The 27,385-nt window shown below is 38.0% G+C and overlaps 2 protein-coding genes and 1 long non-coding RNA gene across 5 annotated transcripts in view; 1 reads left to right on the top strand and 2 right to left on the bottom strand.

The window, feature by feature from the left end:
• LOC112638966 overlaps positions 1 to 20,906 on the bottom strand; it is a 119,544-nt gene extending 98,638 nt beyond the window's left edge. Inside the window, exons 1-4 of one of the 2 annotated variants that reach the window (XR_003123234.1) lie at positions 20,875 to 20,906; positions 19,344 to 19,462; positions 17,711 to 18,144; positions 16,725 to 16,843 (exon numbers count right to left, since the gene is read on the bottom strand). This is a non-coding gene — a long non-coding RNA (uncharacterized LOC112638966). Of the gene's footprint in view, positions 1 to 16,724; positions 16,844 to 17,710; positions 18,145 to 18,220; positions 18,298 to 19,343; positions 19,463 to 20,874 lie in introns of those variants that run through there. The other variant, XR_003123235.1, reaches the window with a different exon arrangement.
• A 353-nt stretch (positions 20,907 to 21,259) lies between these two features.
• On the top strand, positions 21,260 to 24,936 carry LOC105250987 (EGF domain-specific O-linked N-acetylglucosamine transferase). The gene is made up of 10 exons (XM_011257447.3): positions 21,260 to 21,539; positions 21,772 to 22,149; positions 22,438 to 22,644; positions 22,745 to 22,893; positions 22,970 to 23,133; positions 23,200 to 23,320; positions 23,407 to 23,761; positions 23,835 to 23,968; positions 24,075 to 24,177; positions 24,318 to 24,936. The coding sequence occupies exons 2-10, from the start codon at positions 21,976 to 21,978 to the stop codon at positions 24,573 to 24,575; spliced, it is 1,665 nt and encodes a 554-aa protein (XP_011255749.2). The 5' UTR covers positions 21,260 to 21,539; positions 21,772 to 21,975; the 3' UTR covers positions 24,576 to 24,936.
• A 55-nt stretch (positions 24,937 to 24,991) lies between these two features.
• LOC105250988 (uncharacterized protein At4g17910) lies at positions 24,992 to 26,818 on the bottom strand. 2 transcript variants are annotated; one of them, XM_011257448.3, is made up of 2 exons: positions 26,696 to 26,818; positions 24,992 to 26,619 (listed from the first exon to the last, which is right to left on the bottom strand). In XM_011257448.3, exon 2 carries the CDS (start codon positions 26,590 to 26,592, stop codon positions 25,030 to 25,032), a length of 1,563 nt encoding a protein of 520 aa, XP_011255750.1. In that variant the 5' UTR covers positions 26,593 to 26,619; positions 26,696 to 26,818; the 3' UTR covers positions 24,992 to 25,029. The 2 variants fall into 2 exon arrangements, with proteins under 2 accessions (XP_011255750.1, XP_011255751.1); XM_011257449.3 differs by lacking the exon at positions 26,696 to 26,818 and having other exon boundaries at positions 24,992 to 25,808; positions 26,512 to 26,596.
• Positions 26,819 to 27,385: the final 567 nt, after the last annotated feature.

Below are 27,385 nucleotides of genomic sequence, written 5' to 3'. Positions count from 1 at the left end.
TCAAACCTTTAAGTTATATCGATATGTCATCCGTGAATATATATTTGATCGAGAAAAAAATAAACGTACGTCTAGACAGAACGAGAGCTCTCGCTACCGAATATCATTAAAATTTGACTATCGGCATTTTAAGCATCGTGTTCACGGTCGTTGAGACTATCTGAGTTCAACAGATCCTGTTCTGTATAAGGTGCACGCGGAGATCCTTCTAATGATGCTAATCAGTCAATCGAGGTGACAGAGCGTGATCGAACCGGTCGCCAGCACGTGCTTCTACATCTGAGAAACATTCTCATTCGAATTTCGTGTGTCTCTTGGGAGCGCGTCTAATACTAATGTGTTGCCATTTTCTGATAACTTGCCGTAGATAAAATGTAAATTTCTTCAGTAGAGTTTGAAAGCCGGCTGAAGATTAAAAACTTGCTTGCAAATTTGTAGCGAAGTAAGCTCTGATACCGCCGTTATAATGGATGTACGATAAGGAGCAGTTTGTTTTCTTATTTCTGTAGAGCAGGAAATGTTCCAGAAAACCGGTCTTGAGATTTTCTCTAAATGTGTGATACACACTCATGGAAAAAATTGATCAGAGATAATTTTCTTATAATACACTATTTTGTAAACTTTACATTTATATTTAATTAATACTGTTTTTATTGGGATATATAAATTCTCTTCGTAAATTTCTTGCATACAAATTTTTAGTTTCTTATATTGTTCACAGCATAATAACGGTCGCGGATCGTGATGACCAGAATCGGACCTGAAAAGGTTAAGAAGAGCTTGCGGGATCTGTGATTTCTGCAGGTGGTACTGGGACCATAAAGAACCATGTATTCAAGAATAACGGACTAGCGAATGACATCTCTTCGATCTTCACGGAATGACATGACCCTTGATCGGTCATCGAAGATCCCAGATCCCTGAGGATTCCGCCCGATCGTTCGATCATTGTTCTCATGCTCGCGTTTCTCGAAACACGCCGAATCGATGTGCGAAATGTTCTTCTTCGTGCGACTATTTGACTATTTAAAAATAGTTAACAGATCGATTTCCATGTAACAAGATAATTAAGAGATATGTAATCGCTGATTAAGATTATAACGTGCTCCATATATAATATAAAGAATTCATTGGCGATAATCAACACTCGCAGTTTAATTAATGAAAATAAATGTTTAGATAACGTAATAGTGTTTTCATAAATATTATCGAATGTATTAGCATGAAATAGTGTAAGTATAACTGCTGAAAAATTCAAATAAAAATTCAGCGCCGATTGAATCCGCCATCGGGGATATTTCAACAATAACAGTTTGAGCTGCTCTCAGCAACGATTTCCGGCTCTTCTGAATTTTCCTTCCGCTTTTAACAATACTCGCTGATACGAGATGCGGCGCGCCTGCGAGCGACGAGATCATAAAACCCTTATGAGTGATTGTAACTGGAAAACAAAGAAGGGGCATCGCGAGGTAGCCGTGCCTTACCCTACCCTTCCTCAGGATCGACCGCGAGAACTCGATAGAAATTGTTTCCGGGTAGAAGGATCCATCGGTGCGGTTAGCACGATGCCCCAAAGCGGGTTGACCTCGAGAGACCGTAGAGTCCGTAGGTCCAGGACGGTCGGAGCCAAGATCATCGTCTCTCTCTAATCTCGCTCTTCGCGTGTCTGTATGTGTCTACTACCACAAAGTGAGAAATCGAGAGGGGAGAGAGAGAGAGAGAGAGAGGAGCCATAAGAGAGACGCGAGGACGAGGTGGCCGGGATGGACAGACGAGGTGATCGTCCACTTCACTGGAATCGAAAAATGGCCGCGGGTCGGTTTCCGAGTCACGCGTCCGTCGAGACACTCTTCCAGAGCATCAAGTGTCATTACTGTCGCTTCTTGACTCCCGCTCGATATGCTTCGGAGAGGTGCCTTTACGAAGCGGGATTCATCCTAGAGAAAACGTGTATCGCTGGCCACTAGGCCACGAAGAAGAAAATACTAGTTACATATGAAACGCCCTTCAATGAATATTACTCGTGGAGAATCGGATTTCCGCTTGATCTTCAAGTAATAATATTAAATATTCAATCTTTCATTATTTTAAATATGAAAATAATTCGCGCAACTATTTTTAATTATTTAAAAAAAAATTGTAATTATTTTGGCGCAAATAAACGTTTGAATATCAAAATCAAGCTGTTTAAATATTAAAATCAAATGCAGCGTTGGCAATCACTGCCATTATTACACCGATATTGTTTTGCTCCGTTTTAATCATTTCAGATTCTTGCAGTTCAATCTACGCGTCTGTGTTCAATTAGCTTCTCAAGTATTCGAGCAAACGACCGCACCTCCTTGCAGGATGATCATCCCAATCGATGCGATCACACGACTTCCTTCCTCGATTCCCGTGGCAATCGGGCCGCGATTTCTGTGCCCTCCCAGAGACACAACGGGCAATTAATTCGTCGAGCGTGTATCGGAGTGTATCGACCGATCGCTACGGCGTCTTGCTGTCGTTCATGATTTATGCCGCATTGTCTTCTGGCCCACGGCAGTGGGTCCCAAGACCGTTCGAATTTATCTATCGCTTATATATCCCTTCTTTTTCCTCGCTGCATCACTTTGCGCCACCTCCCACTTCCACCTCCACCTCTGCAAGGTTCGAAAAAAGTCTTTGAACTCTCAAGAGTTTATCCTCCCCGTGCGTGACCGGGAAGTTCTTTTTCTCCGACCTCCTCCGCAGCACCATCATTACCGAGAGGTGCGATCGTCGCAGCTGTAGCCTCATTAGCCGTCTAATGTCTCTCTTAATTACTCCTTCCTGCTTTTATTTTATTTGTTGGCGTCGATTGCACTCGCCAAGCCGTGCAATTTTTATTTTCTTTTCGTCATTATTAATTTAGAAAAAAGAATAACATATGTAGAAAAAGTTTTTGAAAAGCTAAACTAAAAATTGTTGCGATGATCCTACGTTATCCTTGCACGTATGCGGAGGTCGGTCCAGGAACGACCGGTGCTATGTAGTTTAAACGCCGTAAATGTCGTAAACACTGTGATCACGCATCGCGTGCATTACGCAGAAGAGCGAGAGCGCATTGTCGGAGCGTTTTCCTGTGTGATGGATGTACCGGGGTGCGGAGGTTATTCCTGTGCGTTTTCTGTGAATTAAAAACGCCTCGCGCGGTAATAATGATTAATAGGGTAATTTTCGAGATCACGTAAAACCAAATTGGGTAATATATTTCTCGCCCCCCGGAATATAATAATCTCGCGTCATATCGTAACGAAATGGAACGTAATGTTGCGCTTTTTCTCCCCCTTCTTCCGCGCAATATTTTCAAAAGTTATTCGTCGAGTACGCGGAAGTGGAAAAATGAACAATGGCGCTTTTGAGTTGCATATCGGCATTGCGGAGCTTATAATAATACTCGTATTTATGATCATAATGGAGCGTTCGCGAAGGAAGTGTTCTCTCACGTGTCACTGCGCCGCATGGCTATATATTTTCCCTCGTGCAACACAAACGCCGGCTCTCCCTTACATCCGCACATCGAACGTTGTATCGATCCTTCTCACGAGTGATCGATGCGGAGATCCGAGTCTACGGGCTCGTCGATCGTCACCATCGTCGATATCGTCGTTGTTACCCAATGATTTAGGTTCTTAACCCGAGACTCTCCTGCTGTCAGACTCGGCGCAAACGTCGTTCCCACTTCCACGCGATCGACAAAGCCTGCGCCCTGTTCCCTTCCTCTTTCTCCTTTACGCTTTTTTCCCTTTCCAATTGTTTCGAAAGATCGGTATTGGCGTGAATGTCATATGTACAAACGTATGGGCGGCTCGTATAAACACAGTATTCACTTTCTATAAACCGTATATCGGCACATTGCCTAATCTATTTTCGCGCAGACAGTCACTTCAATTGTGCTTTAATTTTTTTATATAAGCTTGTTGATTTAGGGTAAAAATCGGCACCGATTCAGCGATCAGTTTGGATTGACAAATGATTTACAGTCAAAAAAATATTGCAAGCGGAGAGCAATTAAACTTGCTTTGTTCCACGAAGACGGAATTAAACTTGAAGTGTCCGTTGGGCGCTAATCTTGCATCAGAAGCAAACGGGAACAATTGCCGTATCTCACATTGTTTGCTCCGATTCCCGACTTTCGCAGAGGTGCTCTGAATTTACAATTGCGCCACCGATACGCACTCGATACACGCGTTTACAATAATGTTGTTCTACAAATCCGACAGCAGAGACGCATGCAGTGTGGACCTCACGATTGTGGCTTGCTATGGCCACAATACAATATATTGTATACATATTGGCGTGTCGAAAAGTAAAAAAAAGAATCCGGCAACAAGAAAAAGCGGGGAAAAGGAAAGAAAAAAATATGTTTTATATTCATATTCGCACGAGACAAGATGATAACCGCGAGAAAGATAGATAGAAAGACTTGAATTATGGACACATTCGAGATTTCTTCAGATTATACCTGCTGGCATCGGTTAGACGGAAAGAGCAGCCTTTGCTTTATTGAATTGGGTTACATGATTTACGATACCACTTCCCGATCTCGGTCGATCATTTCCTGACTCGTAACATTCAATCTCTTTCAAGCTCACGTCGCGCACTCGTTATTATACATATCTTTCGTCACGATCGATAACAGACAAATTCGCGACAAGTAGGTGTCAAGAGATTCTCTGAATGAAATAGAAAATCTCATGTCGGGCAAGAATAAACAGGAAATGCGCAGACAAAGGATAACTTTCTCATACTGTGATATGATTTCAGATTAAAGGAGCGATCGGAAACGCGTTGCTTTTTTTTTTATAAATGATAAGACAAAATTGTAAAATGATTTTACGATGGATGTCGATGTCAAAGAGTCGTCAAGATCCTCGAGATATAAAGTGTACGAGGAGCTTGGAAATATTAATTCCTCCGGAGAACGCGATGCTGTAATTTAGTGACGCTCGAGAAACCCACCTATCGTCGGGACGAGCCGTACGTCTGCGCTTACCGGTAGATATTAGCGATAAGGTCTATCCGCTTCTCAACCTGTTGTGCGGGCAATATTACCGCGGATTGATATACTGCCATGTCGCGGTGAATATGTTGCTCCGTTGTACCGTTCAACGTAATGACGTTGTACGGTAATGGCACGGTAATCATGGCGGCCGCGTTAATACTCCAACGCGATATTTGTTCTCGGACCTGTGATCTTTTTCTGATCTCAACCACCGATGGCTTGACACCATCACGTATTCGGACCACGCGTTTCTGCTCAATGAAATTATCACCAGGCACGATCACGAGATATATCGTCGTTTCAAGTTTGCGATATTTAATGTCAGTGTTAATGTTTTTATCGTCTCGCCACTTAAGATTGCACACACAAGAGATATTTGATAATTTGAAATTACTCAATTATATTGTAAACGTCCTGCCGATCCGATTCGTATCCTATGTAATCTATCAGCTTGTATTAACAATGCTCCATCAATTTATAGAAAGTCAACGATGGAAAGCGTACACACGCGACGTGGGCCGAACAATCCTGCAGTTGGAAACGATAAGCCGAGCGAAATCATTTTATCATATACGTAAAGTAAAACAATTTCAATTCGCTCAAAGTCAAGATGTGTAAAAAGTACGCGTCTGTTTACTCGATAAAAGCGGGTGTGGTCAAGCTCATTGGCAGACTCATTCAGGGCCGTTCGGATCTCGTGAGATGCTGAAGAAGAATCTCGTAAAGCTAGAAAGAGCGCCGTTCGTTTATAAAACGAGAGCAGGAAAAATGCCCATATCGTCCGATCTTCTCGTACATCATTCGAAGAGGAGAAATCTGGATGGGTTCTCCGTGAGATAATCATCAATCGCCGTCTAAATAAGCGGTAAATTATCGCATCTCGATATGAAGCTCATATCGACAGAGATCAATCTTCATCGGTGCTTAATTCGTTGGATGAGTTAAATCGGAGCAATTTCAAATAGGACACATTCGATAACGAGGCTACCGTGTATAACGGTCTCCTCGCCTCTTCTCCTCTTAACGCAATCGGGAACGTCATAAATAATTGACACGCGGTTGCATAAAGAATTGGGTAATCCGACAGATCCGACGTCAAACGCGAGCGATTCGCCAATTTGAAGCGGCCTCGAAATGATGATCTATCAGGGAACCAGTTTGAATGCGTTCCCACTCTCGGCGAGCTCGGGCCTTTGAGTGATGGCCGGAGCCTAGGGCCGCATTGGAGACCGTGTACCATAAAATCGCTTCACTATATCAATCTGCTTATTGCCTCGTCATATACAGCCTTTGTATCGCAATAAGCCGGGGCGAGGTGTGTACAAGGGTGTCACTTCTTCTTCCTTCATGTAATAAATAGCGTCGGTGAATCTAAGGAAGATCTCTATGCCGAACATGTGTCGGGTATTATGACGTTCGCACACGCGCGCAACATAGCTTATTGTCCGTTTACGCAACTTGGCACTGCGTATATTAACATAAAGGATTCAATCAAACGCACAAAGTATATTGTTTATATCTGAAAAATATCTTGCGCGTGTCTGCGCATATTTTTTCCTTTATGCAAATTGTGCGGCATAATTTGTTATGACATTTTCACCACTATTTCCGTAATAATGTCGAATAAAGTATATGTACACAGAGAAAAATGTATACTGTATTCAAGTAAATGTTATTTATTTTAAGTATATCATCAGTTTGTATATCCGCAAATATATCATAAGTTCACCACAAGCATTAAATTTAGTTGAATATATTCTGAATTTTAGTAAGTGCAGTATTTTCAAGTCAAGAATATTAAATTAAAACAAAAATTTGGTTATTACAAGAGTTGACGTAAAATAAGTTTGATAAAATATTATTTCGTAAAATAAATTTTTCTTTTGAATACATGATAATGAGATTTTCTAACACTTGTGATGAGTATATTTTAAGACTATTATCAAGAATATATTCTTTGTTGAAGAAAACTATTACTTTAAAAAAGAAAAATAAACTGAGTAATCGCTTTTCTTGGCAGTAGAATGATATTTTTCTCTGTGTAATGCACCGTTATCCCGAATCCTTGAACAAATATAACCAAGCGAGTAATAATAATCTTGTAATAATTACCGTTTCGCGATAACAAAGTTGTTCGTCCAATAATAATTTGTATTTTAATAATCGGAACGATTATCGAATATCGGAAACTACATGGAATTTTATACAGTTATCTTATGCTCGTAATTATGCGTATATTATACGCATCATGAGATCATCAGATGTAAAGTTTACCTCTGGAATTTTGATAAAAAGAATACTTGTTAGAATAGATGTCGAGAAGAAAATTTTTTTACAAGATAAAATGCAAGGAAAATATTTTCAAATATTTGATAAATAAATCTAAAGCCTCTATCAATATCATAAATTTATAATCGTATTGAATCTTATCAAATAGTCTATACCTCTGCCAAATAATTAAATCAACGAAGGAGAATTATATATCTTTCAATTATATGTGCATGTACTTGCTTGAAGGAAATAAAAAAAAGTAGACAGAAAAAAAGCTATTTTATAATCCCAGAACTACCGGACATCAATGATAGCACGAGATTCACGGCTGAGTCACGGATTTACGGCGACGTGTTCCGCGAGCGGAAGAGCGGTAACACGATTTAACAGTGATTTAATAAGTGGACGACGCTGGTGCACACGATACGAGTAACGTCTCCCCCCGACGTCTCCCCCATCCGAAGTCGCTTCCACGATCAGGATGCGCGTTATCTTCTTTACCTTTCTCCGTGCCCACTCCCCCCTTCCCCGGCAAGCGATTCCACCACGGTACGGCTCCGCTGGACGCCGCCACGCTGGCGCCATGCACTCCCACCCACACTTTCACGTTCAGGCCGCGGGAGAACGCACGCACGCACGCACACACGCCAACCGCGCGCAAGTGCAACGCGTGCATCACGCGTACATCGACGATGATGTCAGGGGAATTTGCACCTGGCGGTGCGCGCATGTACGGTTCGCCGACGATCGTACGCTATATTCGTTCCACCACGTGTGGAAGGAGCGTCGGATTCCTCGCCGTTAGAAAGTGCGCGTATATACGGACGAGACGATATGACGGCCACATGCGAAATCTTACGGCCGATGGAAAGTCCACGGCGACGTACGGCTACATCTCACTCCGGCAGAGGCGAAGGCGAATAATTATCGCCGCTGGTTTATGGCTCCATCGCGCACAAAATCGCCGCCACGTCCGTACGATAAGACTATAGAAAGCAAACGCGCGCATCTCGCGAGATGAGAGGATTTGTTTAAATTTTTTTTTAATTGATTCACCGGAAATTCCGACACAAAATAATTTGTAATGAATAATCGATTATATTTAACTATTGATTGATTTTAAATTGTATTTTATTAAGGGAGACTATAATAATGTAATTATATTATCTCCTAGTCTTATCGTAACTTTTTGTTTCATAAAATGTCGAGAAATAAATAAGTTTTAAATATGGAAAATATTTAACGAAATCAGAATAATTCGAGCTATTTCAAAATAGTTCAATTAATGTTGCATTACGCAGCGTCTGACTTTTGTCTTGAAGAAAAATAGAAATAACTCGCGGGCCGTGATTAATCATCAGACACCGTTAGTGGCTCCGCAACTATGCGAACAATTTGTTTTACGGTATTATTGTATCTCACTTAATAAATTAATTTGTTGTACGATAATAGTGTATCTCGTTTAATTTATTAGCGATTTTATATTCCGTAAGCGCAGCTGAATTCCAATTTTACGGGGACGTGAGAAAGAGGAAGAAGCGCAGGTTGATCAATCTGGCAGATGGGTTACGTGCTCCTCTGGGGGCGGCATCAGCGGGCCTTAAGAGGCCCCAAAGAGGCTACTGAATTACTGACAGCCAAATAACAGGGCGATCCACGGCGCGATGTTCCACTCGTTGTCGGCGCCCTTTCTCTTCTTCCTTTCCGCTCGTGAGCGGCGCATCTCGGGGCCCGCACCGCTCGGCTGTCCCAATATGGGCCAACATATTATGCATATCGGCCATCGTGGCTCTTATCTAAACGACGTAAGTACAGGCGCATCTCTTTGGAGTAGCCGACCGCGAATGTTGCTTGTGTCCCGACAACTACCGCTCGTCGGATCGACTTGATTAGGCGAGAATCTTGTCTCGATGTCCCGGAACGCATAACCATTCGGATAAAAGATTATTGACGGCGCGATTGTCGAGATCGACGTAATAATGCGCTCTCACCGATACGGAGAAAATGCCATTTATCGCGACTATTAACGCGTCGTGAAAAAAGAGACGGTTCTTATAAAGTTAAATTCGCGCTTGATTATTAACAGCAATAATAGCGTAATGCAACGCCGATGTATAGGCGCCTATTCATTATCTCCGCTCCGTCAAAAGGCTTTTAAAGGGAAGTTACGTAAAGCACGTATTATACGCGTGAATACGATTAATTGCCACGATTTGTTCCATCCAGTTTAATGTATGTCCATATAATCACTGTCGTTTGTTCCTTTCTCTCCTGCAGCCGCGCCCGAATTCGTCGTCTTCTTACTTAACCGCGCACGTACCCGCAGAAATCGATCGACGTCGATCTTGAACCGGCACGTCTAAGCCAAGCGCCTCGTACGGTGCGCTCGTTAGTATCACCTAGCTCAATAATTACAACCGCGCGATATTTTTCCGCGGCTGTCCGATAAGATCCAGCGCAGAGGTCGCGCAGAGACACAATCTATAATTACATCGGTGCGCCGACCGATGCACGTACACGAGATCGCATTGCTTGTTAACACACACTCGCACGATCCGCCCTGCCGTTCTTTTCGTACGAGAAATACGAGAGTACTGAAGGATGCTTGGCTGCTTCGGATTAGCTTGTAAAATAAGATATATCCCCGTGTTTGAAAGGAAAATAATTGCGTTCGGTCATTTGTCTATGTTGCGTGTAACGCCAAACATCTCAATATTCTCTACCTCGCAAATATATTACTGTAACGTACAATGGCAGGCTGTGAGGAGAATCTGTGCCTTTCGTTTGGTGAATGTTTGGAGAAGGTGAGTCATGCAATTCGATATAATTTGCCCTGCGAGCATCGATGCTATCTCGTTCATTTTCAGCGATATGTCACTCCTTATGAAACGATGTTCTAGGATGATGAGGTCTCTTTTTACGCCAACTCGCGCGGATAACTCCGTTCGGATGCATGGGCGGAGCGCGACGAATTTCGCGATAAATCCCAATCGATACCGGTCATCGATCGATTAGCAACGGTTAACTGCCTCTTAACTGACGAGAAGCAAACGACAAGTCACACTCGCAAAGTATCATTGACGAGGATATTACTGTTGTTTGTTGACAATCAGCTGATTCTTACTTTACGCATGATTTTCGATTGCGAGAGCGACGATAAATATATTTATCGATTCGAGAAGTCTTTTATACGAGTCTCGAGAAATTTCACATCCGCTTCTGTTGAATTACACATATTTCCCTCGTTTTGTTTCGATTAAAGAGCGTATAATTACTCTTATCTCTCATCTGTCACGGATTCTACTGATGACTAGCACTTAAAACAATGTTGTTTAATGAATTTCAATCGTCCTTATTGCATCGTTTGCCGCGTATCGAGAATACGATTATACAGGAATATAAACGAGTATGCATAAACGACTAAGTAGCAGGAGGGAGGAAGATAACACGAGAAAGACAGACGCGGCGGCTTAAAGCATCCGATAAGAAGCACGCGCGCGGGGCGCTTAACGATTTCATAAAGGAGATAGCGGCCAAAGGTAGAGCTAATTAAGTGATACAATTCCTGCATCCTAAAGGCCGTTAAAGCCAACATCAAATGCACACTTGTCCACGGTAAAAGATACTTAAGATATGTACTACCGAGCATCGACTTGCCTAATTATCCTTGACATTTTTGTGCTCAGCATTGACAATGTCTCTCTTGATATCACATTCTTATTTGTAATATTTTTTTAAAAATATTTTTACTGTGGTATTTAATTTTTACATTCATAATTTTTATATTTTCATAATTTTCATAGCAAACGCATATTTTTTCATTAGAAATTATCTATGAAGATTATTATGAAAAGAGAGAACTTTATATAAACATGATTTTTTAAAATTGTTTTCCGTTGAATTGAAGAATATCACGTTCTTTCATCGTACGCAAGCATGCGTATTGCTATGTATTGCGTGTTGTTATATATATATATGTATTGTTTCGAGTTTATATAAGAACATTCACCGCCGATACAGGGTAGATAAGTGGAGTTCCGGACTAGTTGGAACGATGTGGACTGATCCGCAGCCAGAAGTTGATTCACGATTATGGTCCTGTGCACGCCTTTATTCTTTCGATCCTACCTGATAACCGGTGCAAATCTCGATTGTGAAACAGTTTTCGGCTAGGATTTTTTTTTGTCGGCATGACATGGCAAACTTCCCTCAACATGGAATGTCTCGCATTATTTCCGCCTGGACGACTCACCGGATCGCCGAATTCCTAAACAAATAACCCCTGATAATCTGCGCGAAATGTCTGAACAACTACTTGCTTCGAAGGCAATGCTTCGGATATTAAATTCAAAATTTAATTTAAAAAAAATCCCTTTTATAAATTTTTGACGTTGAACTTGCAATCACAGAAAAAAAAAACAAAAAATATCTGTAGCGTAAAAAGATTCAGCAGAAATTTAATTGTTATTAAATGAATATACGTCATCATTTTGATATCAATGTATCAAAAGAAGTAAATTAATTGATCAATAACTCGTTTTAATCGTATAGTTACTATCCAATTAGTTTTTCCGTGAAATTATGCATTGAAATTATAAATTGCGATATTATGACAGCAATTCTCACAGTATAGATAATGTAGCGATTTATAAAACAAGATTGAAATTCCTTCCCGACTATCGCGAATGTCACGCGTGCATGTTTGTGCGTTGTTTTATGGCGTAAAAAGAGTCATCAAGTATAACTACAGCGCATTATATGTCATGAGATCTGACGTTTAATGGAAGACTTATTTCAATGTGTTATGGCCGCGCGCGATATGCAAAAATACTCGCTCTCCTCCGGACTCCGGAGATTTACTAATTATTATGCAGGTCACCCGAAGTAGTCGCACGCTTTCATGGTGAACGTGTACACGCAACGAATAAGGATCACGCAGGTGCAGCTCGACTCGCGAATCGCCCGAGAATTCACCTTCGTGTCCCTCGCCTCCCCCGCCTCTATTCTCCCTTCGTCTTTTCGCAACCTTTCTCTCCTCGCCACCACGAGAAACTGATTCGCACACTTCTCGCGTTTCCATAAAGATACGAAGAAAGTCACGTGCATTCTTAGACCAGCGTGTGGTCTGCGTTTGTTAGAATAAAGTAGAAGTTCCACGTCGCGGAAAAACGGAAAGCTACAAACACCTGCGTTTCTCGCCGCAGCACGGTAACAAATGTCGTTTTGATGCAAGATCCTTGGAAAATGTTTTCTCCGACATTATAGTGTAATAATTTTAAAGGAACGACTAAAAGATCTAGATATAAATGCGTTGTGAATTAAAATTTTGATTAAGAGAGCGTGGATTAAAATAAACGCGTAATCTTTTCCATCTTCAGATACTTGCTGTCTCATTAATAAATTATAATTAGCTATTAAATCCGCACTGATAATAAGCATTTATAAATATAATATAATATAAACTAACTACGCTAAGAGCACATATAAAAATATGCTGGCAATTTCTGTTTCGAAGGGCAAACAGCTCCGGGTCACGCCGCGTGTCCAGATCATTTTTACGAGAGGATTTAATGGATTATAGAGACGTTAGAGGAATACTCGAGACCTCCTGCCGACACGTTATATTGCTCAAATTTTTGTCAACTTTTATTGTCTTTCTCTTTCTCATTTGTTGTTGTCGTCAATAAAAATCTAAACCTGTAAAAGTCAAGTTCGGCGCAAACTCATTATTACGATCATAATAGTTTCATAAAAACTCATTATTACGATCATAAAGTTTTCATAAATTATTAAAACACATAATTGCTATAAAATACGAAAGCAGTTAAAGCTTATTTTATAATACAGAAAATATGTTTTTGAAATCTTTAATAATACCGTAAATATTTATTCCGCAAAATAAGAAAAAATTTATGCAAAATATCTTTATTTAATAAAGTTCGCGAAAATTTAGATGTTTCATATAAAATATATAAATTTCCGCGAACTTGATCAAATAGAGACGTTCCGTTCTATCGAAAGTGACTTGTACAGAGATCGGCGGGAGAAATTGAGCGATCACCTGAATCACGTTGTAAGTACCGTCCGTGCGATAATAATCATCCCCGAAGACCCGCCGCAACCGTCCTCGTGATTATCCTCACGAAGAGACACGTGATCCGGACGACTCCGACCGATCGAGATAACCGCGAGCTCCGAGCGACGTTATTGGCCATCTAGAGGCTGCTCGTATCTAAGCTGTACCAGCGATCCGGCGGAAAGGAAGCGACGGAGAGGGGCTTTTTTTTGCAAACGACGACAAACTTGTCCCGCGGTGTTCACGATTCGACCTGGGCTGTGACCTCGACGTCGTAAATTTCGCGTCATAGCGGTTGTCACCGGTTCACTTTTTACGAGCGCACTGCGACGCGCATTCACGGCTCCCTCCAGACATATCCGAGTTGCCAGAGTTGTCGTAAGGACCTCTTCGACGAGAGGTCTGGTAACAATGACCTGGTACACCCTGCGTGCGATGATCCTGTCGCATGGCATAGATTTTGAACGACTAAAATAACTCGTGGAGTTATTACAGTTAATCTTCTAGAAATAAATTGCTCTTTTTGCGAAAGCTTTATGGAAATGTTTTAATTAAATCTTATTATCGATTATTTAGTTAAATATCTAGGAAGCTTTCTGACTGCATATCAAGATGAGAATATATATTTTCGCATTTAACAAGAATCTTAGAGATAAATATAATTTTGGCGAGTTACGAGATTAGGTTAATTCTACATCTATGCAAGGATATATTCTGCTTTATAATATAAGATTATATTCTGTAGTTATTTCTGAACCGCCAACGCAGATTCGTATAACGTTAACGCGATAACTGTATTTCAGAGCGGATTTATTATAGAAGCGGAATAGAAGCTACTTATCGCGAGGCTAGTTAATGCGGTGGTTGTGTTCATCGAGACGAAGGCATTTTTAAGATGAAAGATATGATGAAGTTTTGATTTATAGTCGCGGCACAATCGATCGGGGAAGTGACGATAATTCGTTAGCGGATGAACCATGTCATTGATAGTGACCCGACTCACATTGTCACCCACAACGATGTTAATGCGGCCAAGCCTTCTTTCGTTTATAGCGCAGATATATGTGACTACCACGTGTTTCATGGTCGACATCTCATTAATATTTCAATTACTGACTCCCGTTTATGATCCCGTCCGTGCGAGGAACAGTGTCCGAGATGACATTTCTCGAAATGACAAACCAGAATATAATAAACGATTGCTTTATCATTCTCAAAGAAATTTTAAATTGAATTTAACAAACATAATGAAACAGTCACTTAAAAAATCGCAACTTCTAAGAAGCTATACAAAATTCAAATAATTCATATGCCACTTGTCAGTATATTAATTAAATCATAAAAAGAGTTTTGCGTTTTACTTTTATAAAAAAAAAAGTTTGCTTACTTATTAACAATTCTCATTTCTTTATATATGCAATTTATCATGCAATTTGTGTTAGGATTGCATCAACTAATATGCATCTTTTATTTCTTTCTTTCTTGATGATAAACGTACAAGAAAACTACATTATGTTATTGAATCTTTAATTTTTATGATGGCTTCTTTAAATTAAAAATTTTTATTTTAAAATTTAACCTGTATAAAATAAATTTATAATTTAAAATAAATTTATTTTTGTGAAATAATTTAAAAGATAATATATTTTAGTAGAGATTATATAAAAGTTACATTATATAATGTAATTATTACATATTATATATGTATGTATGATTCATATATATATGACAAATCAATTATACTTTTTTATATATTTTCCGCTAATATATTCGTGATTATTAACAAAGATGATTTCGACATTGGATGCAAGTTATTTGATGCGTACTTTCGAAAGCAGTGTATTTCGAATTAAAGGTCCTTATGGACGAAACTTTAAACTCCCTGCCCCGACCCTCATGCAATATTTTAAGCTTCGCGCGTTCCTGGCATGCCTGCGACATCAGGAACCGCAATCCCGTGACCCCGTCGACACGTGAAAATAAATCGCGCGAGTCACGAAGAAAATTCGTGGAGAATCTCTCTTGGAGGCGAAGAAGAACGAACGACACGAAGAAACGTACTCCTGTCCTCGTCGGCGGATCGAGGACGAGGCCGAGAGGACTGCGCATTTAATCGCTCCGCTTCGTAATTAATTGGACCCGGTAACGAGCTGCGTGCAGAGATCTACGAGGCTCGTCGATGGAATTGCAAACATTTATCATCTATTAATTAAGCGATTAGTCCGCGGCGTCGCTAACGAGGAAGTCAGCGCGGAGATGCAATTTTTTTGCCAAGACGCCATCGGGCAATTTCTGCAACGCTAATCAGACTTAAATCCGCTGGAATTTGAGCGTGCATAATTTCTAAACGTTGATAGATTTTATAATTATCCTATATTGCTCTCCGAGAAAGAAAATTATTATTTCTTATCGTATGCTAGAGAGAATTAGCAGTACGGAAATTGAAATGCAGCAATCTGATTTACGTCCGCTTTTTTGATCGATTTTCCACGCTTTCCGTTTCACGCATTAACGATCCGCACATTCATGCGTTCGATTACGCTTTATTGATTTTGATAGCTGTAATCTGCAATATGTCAACGACAACAAGTGGCATCTCCGCGCGACTCGTTAAACATTGCGACGATGTTCGAAGCGAGCGTATCTCGATAATTCGCATTTCGGTCTATCCGGAAAAGATGACATCTCGCTATACCTTATGCCTACAGATACGCATTGAAATGAGCGCGTGGGTGGCGGAGAGAAAAGACGCAGGTAGATTCGCGCGAGAATATATGTATGACGCCTGCGTCTCGCGTAGATCGCGCGACGCGAGGAATTTCCCATAACTATCCCCGAACGTCGAGGACCCCGTACATCCTTTTCCTCCGCGCAGCCACAGAAAAGGAATTTTTATTCGTCGGCAAACTTTTTTTCTATCGCGTGGGTGACCCGGAGCGTTCCCATTTCGCAAGACATGTCGCGCTGCGGTTGCAATGTGACGCGCCGCCCCCGCGATTTTCTCCGAGATGGTGGAGGAACCCCGAGATCTACGGGGAACACATTATAGCGTTGATTTTCGCGTAGGTTGAATAACCGGCTCTTTCGGCCGTGACACATGGCGCCAAAGTGGCGGCGATGGTTGGGCATTACGCCGATGTCATGGTGTTGGTATTATCGCGTATTGCGTTGCGTTTCTGCGGAAATGTTGGAATCCCCTTTATCAATCGTGAATTGCGCAAGGTTGCGTCATGAAATCAATCTGGCGCGCGATACGTCATGTGACGCGGCTTTGCGCGACGTTGGAGAAGTTTTACGACAAACGTCGTGACTCAAACATGACGGCAATCGGTAATTTCAATGGTCACATACCTGTATAGATGAATAGTTCCGCTTATTTCAGGGATGTAAACCGGTTTCACTTGAGAATTGCCTGTTTCCGGTGTCTGGAGCGACAGCGAATCTTCTCCGATTTCCAAGTTTTCTGCTATCTGGAAAATATATTTAATCTTTAATAATTATAATTAAAATTATCATAAATTCCTTTCTAAAAAAGGTTTTGCGTTGTTCTAGTAATTATAAATTCTAAAAATCTGGTTTTCAAATAGAAACTTTTTATAGGTTTTATATAAATGTCTTTCTTTTAATCTCTCTTATTAAAATCATTTAAATGAATGAATCAAATTAATGAAATTTATAATAGTTAATATACAAGTAATAAGATCACTCTAGGGTTGCTCTAAAAGACCCACATTATAGCAGCAAAATAATTAATATTTAAAAAAATTATTATTGTATGTAATTTTATATAATTAGTATTGTAAAATTATTATTGAATTTTATATTTGATACATAAAAAATGATTATATAAAAAAATAATAAGTAGATACAAAAATAATTTTGCAAATTAAGAAGAAATTATATTAATAATTTTCTAATAACTCTATATAATAATCTCTCTATATATAAAAATTATAATTATATTCTAATTATAACTATACTCCTGGACAAAATTAACGCATAATTTTTTTCACTTTTTCTCTAAAAGCTATTTAAATTTTAACAAAAAATTTTAAAGAAAAAGTGAAAAAAAATTATGTGTTAATTTTGTCCAGCAGTATATATTATAATTTTCTAAAAGTAGAAACTTTTACAAGATTATAGCTTTTATATATGAAAATCTTTTTTTTTTAAATTCTTTTTTTTTCTCTTGTTTATATTTTTTTTTTAAATTCTTTTTTTTTCTCTTGTTTATAATTAATGCAAATAAAAAAATCAAATAACACGATTAATCGCTTAATTTAAATCGCACGTGCGCAATTAATAAATAATTAATATTCAAATAATATATTATTTACCATAGGATTGCTCCATCGGCGCCCGATGCCTCTCCTAGGCCTCCTCCTCCTCTCAGCTCGTCAATATTCACCTTAAACGCGCGATACTTTTATCGACACTCCCGCACTTATACGTGCGATACTTTTATCGCTCTCTCCGCACTTGTACGCGCGATACTTTGACGGCACTCCCGAATTTCGGTACGAATTACAGATCGAGATATCCGTTTCACACCGAGAATCACAAATCGAGGCAACAAGCCTCAATAAGACATTAATTGACCACTTAATTGACATCAGAAATGTGATAACTCGGTCACAATCGTGAAATCGGGATATCAGTCTAGTTGAACGCGACAACGCGGAAACGCCGATGCCATCCGCGCACGATGACGGCCCTTATGGTGCAAAAGGTCCAAAGTCCCATATATGATCCATTAGAACATGTGGCAAAGCTGTGCAAAAATGTGTATAATTGTTATAATCATAGTTCGAGAGATAATACGATATACAGAGCAGCTCGTACTGTACCTTCTCGCCCCGGTATCGATTGCGACAATTATATTTTCTTTATAAGACCTTATTATATAACTATAATTGTAATTATAATAATTGTAAAAAATGACCGTATAATCGTCGCAATCATACTTCAAGAGGTAATGCGTCGTATATTCGTGCCGTTTCTTCTGCACTGTAAATAATGACTGTGATAAAATATATAAATAAAAACGCTATTGTTTACATTATTTTGTTGTTCTTTTGGCGATACTGGCGCGATAAGATAATGCGAGTTGCTTTGTATCGTTTTCTATATGATTCATAAGTTGTTGTATATGATCATAAGTTATAATAAGAGATATTAAAGTTGTACAAAATCTATATATATGTTAGCGAGAGAGTTAGTATCATCTAAATTCGATCACGCAATTTTTACAAATACCGAGCACAAATCATAACTTCGTATAATTGTGATTTTCACATTCTGTCGCAATAAAATTAAGTACGCGTCAAACTTTAAAAAATGCGACATGAAATGCCGTGGGATAGTGATTGCAATTAATTAATTATTCATATTTTTCGAATGAGTGTCGTATAAGTGTCATTAAAAGCAAACGATAAACTAGAAAGGAAGAAGATAGTTGGAAAGTCATGAGCGATACAATTATATAATTTATAATTTTGTTATTAATTCATTATTATTCGTAACATTAATTACTCATTTATCTTTGTTTTATATGATTAATAATTTGTTCTATCTATAATTTGTTTTTCATTATTATATAATATAATATAATATTATATATATGGTGTAATATTATATATAGGTGTCTCTTATTTTTAAATATATATATATATATATATATATATATATTTCAAATCTTAAAACATTTATAACTCTATAGTTTAGTTTTACAAGACTTAATTTTTTCTACTTATCATTTTATACGTTATTTATCAAGCTGTCACGGTACTTGTATTACTGCGTATTGCATTACGTTTTTGCGGAAATCGCGATTTGCGCAAGATTACATCATGAAATCAATCTGACACGCGATACGTCATGTGACGCGGTTTTGTGCGACGTTGAAGAAGTTTTACAACAAACGTCGTGACTCAAATATGACGGCAATCGATAGTTTCAATGGTCACATACCTATATAGACGAATAGCTTCGCTTATCTCAGGGATGTAAACCGGTTTCACTTGAGAATTGCCTGTTTTCCGGTGTCTCGTGATGCGACAACGAAACTTCTCCGATTTCCGAATCTTCTTCTATATGGAAAATATATGATACATTTAATCTTTAATAGCTATAATTAAAATTATCATCAATATACATAATTATAAAAAAATAATATAAATTAACAGTCAAATGTTTAATTATGAATTTTTTTATATTGTACATATAAATGATTTTCAACATTTTAATTTTTGATACAACTTAAATTTCCAAAGGTATTTTGTTATTCGTTTTATCACACATTAAAGCCTCTTCTAAAATATTAATCTTACAATTAGATAAAGAACAACAAATAACAAACTGTCAAATATATTTCATATCCTAAAGACATCTCTTGACAGGATAATTTGACCGCGTTGTAATTTCTCGGGGAAAAGATTTATCCGAACGACATCCACGACGACAAAGGAGATTTACAAGAAGAGAAATAAAGTTGGGCGAACTGGTATATAAATAGCGAGCACGAGATACCGTTGTGACCGTACCTCGGGTTGAGGGTCGGGGTGATGCGATCGTGATCGATGTAGATCGTTCTTTCGATCTATCTGCGGCAATCCGTGCTTGGACAGGCCGCTGAGCCCCCACCAGTCTATCGGCTAATCTACATATACCGGTAAACTACGTGCTTTTGCACAAAGACACGGCAACAGATCCTCGTGCACATGCACGTGAATAAGTTATACATATATAAATATACATAACGTTCGTGTAACGGCGAGATCTCGAGTCACGTTATGGCAGGTTGATGCCGAAGATATCGACGCTATTGTCCCGCGATATCTCGCATCGATTAGCATTGATTTGTAGATCATCGTGATTGACCCGCGGGACTAGCGGCCAATGCCGATTTACTCGGATACGTACGAGAGATAGAGGTGATCTTCCGTTTCGCGAACAATCATGGGTAATCAGCTGGTCAGTCGCCCGCGGTGAGAAAAGATCGAGATCGCTCGATCCCACGTAGAAACCTCATAGGACACGTCATGGTCAGATATTTCAATAGTTGAGCACTGTGTCTGCACTCCATTTCAATATTTAAGACTCCCTTGTTTAATGCGCACAAAATCGAACGTCAACAGCTGACTGTCAGACTCTGACTCGGTCACGTCTCTCGAGAGAAGAATCGAACTGTCTCTTCCGTATAAGACGAAATCGTTGTTGACGTATCTCTCAGGGATTAGCATAAGATGCGTTCGATAGATTCGGGCCTTGCTTTACGTAAGAGCATGATGAGTAACGGGAACCATCATTCGTTATTGATGCTAGACGATATATATCAAATAATCCTTACATTGCGAAATAATTCCTTGCACAGTCATTTTATGCTTATACTCTAAAGACAAGCGATTGTTATTTCTCTGTACATGAATTTGAAATCATAACCTTCGCGCGCGCATACACAAGATAAACGTTATAATAATTTATTTATAAGGATAAAGCTTACCTCCTAAGAGTTCCACAATTATTATTTCCTCAGTACTTTATATACACAAAATTTTTACGTTTCTTTTACAAATTACAGGTGAAAATTGCAAATAAATCAGACTTTCACTACGCGACTAACGTTTTACAGCAAATTCAAGTAGACACAAGCGCCCTCATTCGATGCGCTTTCAATATTTTTCGTGCTTGATCGGTATTGAAGAGCAGAAAACTGAGAAGGGTTTACAGATATTCATCTTATCTACTATATCTTTTATTGATCATATATCGATAGGAGGTAAACATTTCATTTTCCTATTTTGCCAACGTTTTCTAAATATATGCTACCTTTTGCAACCCATATAATGGAAAGAAACCCATAGATGGACCCAATTCACAGTTCAAAATGCTTTCCCAAGCAACACAAAGCCTACAATGCGTTACGATTCAAAGATCCGAGTCTCCAGACGGTGGAGGTTACGTGATTCGCGTGGTAGGAGCTGCTCGAAGGTGCATTGTTCGATGGTTTACTCCAAAACTGGATCACTTCATATTTCAAAAACAAACAATTTAAGTGAATTCGTGATAATAAATAAATCATCTTTGTCAGTGACAGTTTGCGCGCAGCCATATGCAAATATGATGTTAAACAGCTGATCACGCGTGACAGATAGCTGGATGCTCAAAGTATTTCTCTTGCTCTTCTGTCTATATAAGAAATATATTTTGATACTAAAGATTTAATAAACATTATTTAATAAACTTGCCTATGACCATTTCGATATTTTTACTTGCTTCGTATCAGAAGAGTTTATTAATATATCGTGTATTAAATGTCGGTCTATTATTTGAAATATAAAAAATACTCAAGGCGAGCCAGTGTAATATCTGTGATGTAACTCGCGTATCGCATTTTCAGCGTCGCCTCTCACCGTTTTTTCACGAGTCCTACGCGCATATGTGTACGTATCGCTGATGCACGTGGTTGTGTGTATGACAGGTCATAGTAGGTAGGTGAAGTCATACATCCACCTTCACAGGTGGTCCGTTTTTCATTATCGCCGTGCGCTTCGCCGCGTGTTGCTCTATCCGCTTCGTCCCAGTAGCCCTTTTACACGAGATCATGAGGACTTTGTTTGCGATTCATCCTGCGTCGCTGGCGCTCGTATTCACGGTCACTGCCATTGGCGGCAATTACACAGATATCAATCTACCGCACGCCCACATCAAGTATTATTTTAACTCCTTTCCCACGGTAGCAGAAAAATGCCGCAACGACGCAGCTTGTCCGTATAAGGTAAGGCTCATATTTAATTTGATACATACGCTTTCGTCTCCTCTCTTCCTATGTGTGATATACTTAAATATATATGAAAAAAATCACCAAAAAATTTTATTTTTCTATCAATTTCGAGATGATTTTATCGAATTTTCAAATACGTATTATAATACTAGATATTGTCTCATCTTTTCATTGATAAAAAATTTCTCAGATTGTTCTTACACAATTATACTTTAATTTCTTATTTTTTAAATTATTTATACTTAATGAAAAAAAATATATTAATTTCATGATATACTCCAGAACAGTCTCGACACAAAAGCCTGTTGGGGCTACGAAGAAGACTGCAAAATAGAAAATTCTTTTTCCATCCCACACTGTCCAGGAGATCACAAGGGATGGGTCGCTACAAAAAAAGCTCAATTAGATACATATTATGCACAAGGTGATTTCGGATACGTGCGCGATCAGAGGAGAGAGATGATGCTATTATGCGAGCCATTATTTGTGGTGAGCTCATTGAATCATGATATAAGTCTGACATCATATGCATGGAATATAAAAAGATAATTAAATCAATATCTTGATCAAATTCTACAATTTTTTTCAGGACGACTCGTCCTTAGAATGTTCGGAGCATATGAGGTTCTGCAGAGCGAGAAACGTGATGCTAAATTTCACGGATTTGTTGAATCGCAAGGAACCTATACGATATAAAATGGACGTTTTACGAGAAGGTCAAATTGGCGGCTATTGCACGTAAGAAAATATCAGAGAGAAATAGATCACCTGTGCGAGAAATTGGAAAGTATCTAACTCTCTCTTCTGCGATCAGGCTGAACGAAAAAAGAATGCAAGAAAATGCGGATCATATCAGCCCATTGCAATCTTGGGGACCAGAATTGCGAAATTTTCGAAAACTGCACCACCGGCCAATCATTCACGGTGACTGCGAGATTGTCATTGAAAAACCGACCTTTATTATGAAAATAGATGCCAGTAAGTTTTAGGACATTTGCAAAAAAATTCTGCCAAATAAATTATTCATATTCGTCATTTTTTTAGTCTTAAATATGTATCATCATTTTTGCGACTTCTTCAATTTGTACGCATCATTGCACGTGAATCTCTCGCACCCATCCGTCTTCGACACAGATAATCATATCATGATATGGGAAAGTTATAGGTACATAAAACGTAACACAAAATTGCAGCACAAATATAAAATAAACATTATGAACCGTTAAATATTGACGTATGCTTTGTTTTCAGTTACCGCTCGGCGTTCCAAGATACTTTCGAAGCATTCACAAAAAATCCATTGTGGGATCTAAAAACATTTAAAGGCAAAACAGTATGTTTCAAGAATCTGGTGTTTCCCTTATTGCCGCGAATGATTTTTGGGCTGTACTACAACACACCACTTATTTATGGCTGTGAAAAATCCGGATTGTTCAAAGCTTTCAGCGATCATGTGTTACATCGACTTCGAATACCTCTTCATCAAAGAAAAGATCGAAAAATTCGCATCACATTACTAAGTAGAGATACTCAGTATAGGAAAATATTAAATGAAAATGAATTGTTAAAAGCTTTGAAAGAAAATCCGGAGTATAAAGTCAAAAAGGTAAAATTTTAATAGATTTAATATTTTTAATGTTCTATTTATCATTTGTCATACAACTGACTCATTCTTGTAGGTAGTATACAATAAAAATCTATCATTCAGAAAGCAGTTGGAAATCACTAAAAATTCTGACATTTTTATTGGCATTCATGGTGCCGGATTGACGCATCTAATGTTTCTACCAGATTGGGCGGCATTGTTCGAAATGTAAGAGTTTTAATACTTGTAAGAACTTTAAATATTTTTAAAAATTGTAAAATACTACGGTAGAACATTAGTTTTTCATTGCTATATGCATTCCAACTGTTTTCAGATATAACTGCGAAGATCCTAATTGTTACAAGGACCTTGCACGACTAAGAGGCGTGAAATATTTTACGTGGGAAGATACATCAAAATTAATACAACAGGATCCAGTATGTCTATATACATTTTTTTACTGAATCTTAATATTTAAAAAAATATGACAAAATATTTAATAAAACTTAATAATATATAAATATTAATATATAAATATATTAATATTATATAAAAATTATTATATAAAAATTTACAGGGAACGCATCCCGATGGCGGAGCTCATGCTAAATTTACAAACTATAGCTTCGATGTTAAAGAATTCCTGAGAATTGTCTCGCTTGCAAGAAATCACGTAAAACACCATAACGCTTTTAACAAATTTATCAACAATTTTCACAATGAAATGCAAAATGGCACTAAGACGATGGAGAATAAAAAATCGGCACAGTCTTCTAACACAAAAGAATCGATTGAATTGCAAAAGTCTAATATATTTTACAAAGATGAACTGTGAACAAAATTTAGGTATTAAATTTAAAAAATTTAGACACGTTAATAAAACGGATTGAACAGCGTAATCTGAAATGCAGTAAACTATTTGTATTAAATAAATTTTTTTTTACTTATTTTTATATTACTGTACATTTTAATAAATAAATGACGTGATTTTGTCGATATGTTTGAGTTGCATTTGGCAGTATTTTCTTTTAATTGCTAATTCTTAATTATAAAGTTTATGTAATATCTACGTAATATTTAGTTATATGTCAATCTTTGGCCATATAAGAAATCACATAATTTATAATAAAAAATTGTTATCCATACATGTTTAAGTACATATGTAATCATCATTAGCAATATGAAAACAAACATTTAAAAGAATAATACTTTCAATATAATTATCAAAAAATCGATTTTAAAAGTTGGAAATTCATAAAAATTGGCTTATTATAGTTTTTGCATACATTTCACAATTTAATTGGTATTTGTAATCTGTAAAGTATCAATGTAGAAAATATACTTATAGCCATGTAAATAATTAATATTAATATAGTTAACAACTGTTTTACATATAATGTGCACATTAACATATTGACAAGACCAGTCAAAACATTACTAAGAAGGAAGAAAAATAGGCCATTATAATTTACAGCATCACAAATTTCCAAAGATCTTTTAACTACACATTCTGTATTTTCTCTCCTCTCACTCTCAACATTTTTCTTTAAATTTAATCGCGAATTTTTACTCAATTTTTTTGTTCTGTTTTCATTGCATGGTTCATTTGCTGCATAATTAGTTATATCTAGTAGAATCTCTACATATAATAACAAATTAAGCAGTGTAGTTGTCAAAGTCAATATCCATATACAATATCCAACATTGACTAGTCTTCTTGAAACCTTTGAATATGAATTGCATAATACCAATGCGATATAAGCTAATACAGATATCAAATATAACTTAATACATAACAACATGGACTCGTTATAACTTGCTTCAAATTTAAGACCACATAGTTTTACAGAAATCTTCATGTTCGATTTTGTATGTGAACTTTGATACGTGGAATGGATTAATCTTCCAACAGCCACACCAATGAAATACAGACCTACGTAACCAGGTACAGAAACTAAGCCCTCTCGATTGGCAGAGAAAAAATCATCTCTTGGAGCATCTCCTAAAACCCATGTACTTAACCCTTTTGTAGTCATAATATACTCGTGCATACCCAATATCCAAGCACCTGAGAATAGCGAATACTTGGAGTTAATCGTACTGGTAATCATACTAGTGAACAACTTAACAACAGCTAAAGTTACAAAAAAATTCCAATGAACGCCATATTCGGTAACATGCTTCTGATATCCCGTTAACTCGACTGCTACAAAACGCCCAAAGCCTAACACTAAGAGAGGTATACAGCTTCGGAAACAATTTTTTATATTCTTCGTCAGGGTCTCCTGAAATTCTGTTTGACGAGAAGTGGAAAAGTCTCGAGCTTCTGGCGCAACCAAAGCATTAGCTAATATAAACAGCCCGACACCCGTGTCCATTAAACTATATCCATACACTTCTGTTTTGACAAACTTTCGCGGAAAGACTCGAAAGTCAACTGCCAATATACAAATCGCAGTTATAATATTAGTTAAGGCGCGAAAGTTAGTTATGAAGGGTCTTTTACCGGTGATCGGTCGCACATCCAACTTAGAAAGTTGAATGCTCTTATTTCCTAACAACCACATATTCAGTGTGGAGATAAATATCATTACTATGCATACGCTAATGATGTGTTCTGACAGGACGGTACAGCACAAGATAGTCGGGATGACAATCAGTATGAATTCAACGACGACTGTCACATTCCTGTCGATATATTTCCTAAGAACTCCCAGAGTCGTTGTTGTCAACAAGATGCCGCAAACGTTCGGTAAAAGCGTGAAAATTACCTCTTGCCATGTCGAGCCTTCGTGATTAGAAACAAACGCTTCTTGTTCAAGCCGATATCCCTCCTTCGACGCCATCGTCATAGAAACGTTGAGTCTCTCAGGCGTTCTCTACGAACGTTCCAATCCAAAATAATTTTATGCAATTGATATAAAAAGGCATACTTGACGAAGGCGACAAACTTACAGTTTGCGGACGATCTTTCCGTTAAATCATAATCGCTCGGAGATTTTCGTTTCACGACGAATAAATAAGCCAAGTGCTGCGTAAATGTGCGTCAGAGAGAAGCCTGAGAGGGCCACGCTGCCATTTTTCAGGGAACACCCCTACGTCGTACACTAGCGGTGCATACATTCATTTTACGCCGCCTGGAACTACATGATCACATCCACTTTTAGGTGCCGATAAAACAGTCGATTTTTTCGATTACTATCTTAACAAATAACTGTTTTAATTCGACTGACAATGAGCAATGAGCAATTTGCTAACATGTTATTATTTTGTTCACTTAATAATAAAGTCCTGTTTGCTAATAATAATTTGTACTCGATTGACAAAATAGACTAATAGTTGAATAATCATTAATGTTATTGAGAAAAACGATGTGGGGTTAGAAAAAGAGGCGTGCAGAGGTACCCGCGCGCCGATACGACGTGCCGCGCTAGATAAATTAATTTATCTCTACCAGTAAACATAATTTCTCCATTAATAAAATATACGTTTTTTATAGAAAATTTAACGTAGAATACGATGGTTGTATTAAGAAATCGTTAAAATTTGGGGGCCATGGTTAAAAATTGATTTAAACATTTCAATTGTTTATAACAATATGAAATTTTTTATAAATTTTTTTGGAAATATTTTTTTCTCAAAATT

The sequence above is a fragment of the Camponotus floridanus genome, unplaced genomic scaffold, assembly GCF_003227725.1.
Source record: "Camponotus floridanus strain SB8 unplaced genomic scaffold, Cflo_v7.5 scaffold41, whole genome shotgun sequence".
Taxonomy (NCBI): Eukaryota; Metazoa; Arthropoda; class Insecta; order Hymenoptera; family Formicidae; genus Camponotus; species Camponotus floridanus.
Note: the sequence above shows the minus strand (reverse complement) of the source record. Positions and strands in the feature narration are given on the sequence as shown.

Excerpts from the sequence above, each read along its gene's own strand:
- LOC105250987 (XM_011257447.3), top strand. The coding sequence starts at position 21,976 with ATGAGGACTTTGTTTGCGATTCATCCTGCGTCGCTGGCGCTCGTATTC. Across the intron at positions 22,645-22,744 it reads TATGCGAGCCATTATTTGTG|GACGACTCGTCCTTAGAATG; the intron begins GTGAGCTCATTG and ends AATTTTTTTCAG. Across the intron at positions 24,178-24,317 it reads AATTAATACAACAGGATCCA|GGAACGCATCCCGATGGCGG; the intron begins GTATGTCTATAT and ends AAAAATTTACAG.
- LOC105250988 (XM_011257448.3), bottom strand. The coding sequence starts at position 26,592 with ATGACGATGGCGTCGAAGGAGGGATATCGGCTTGAACAAGAAGCGTTT.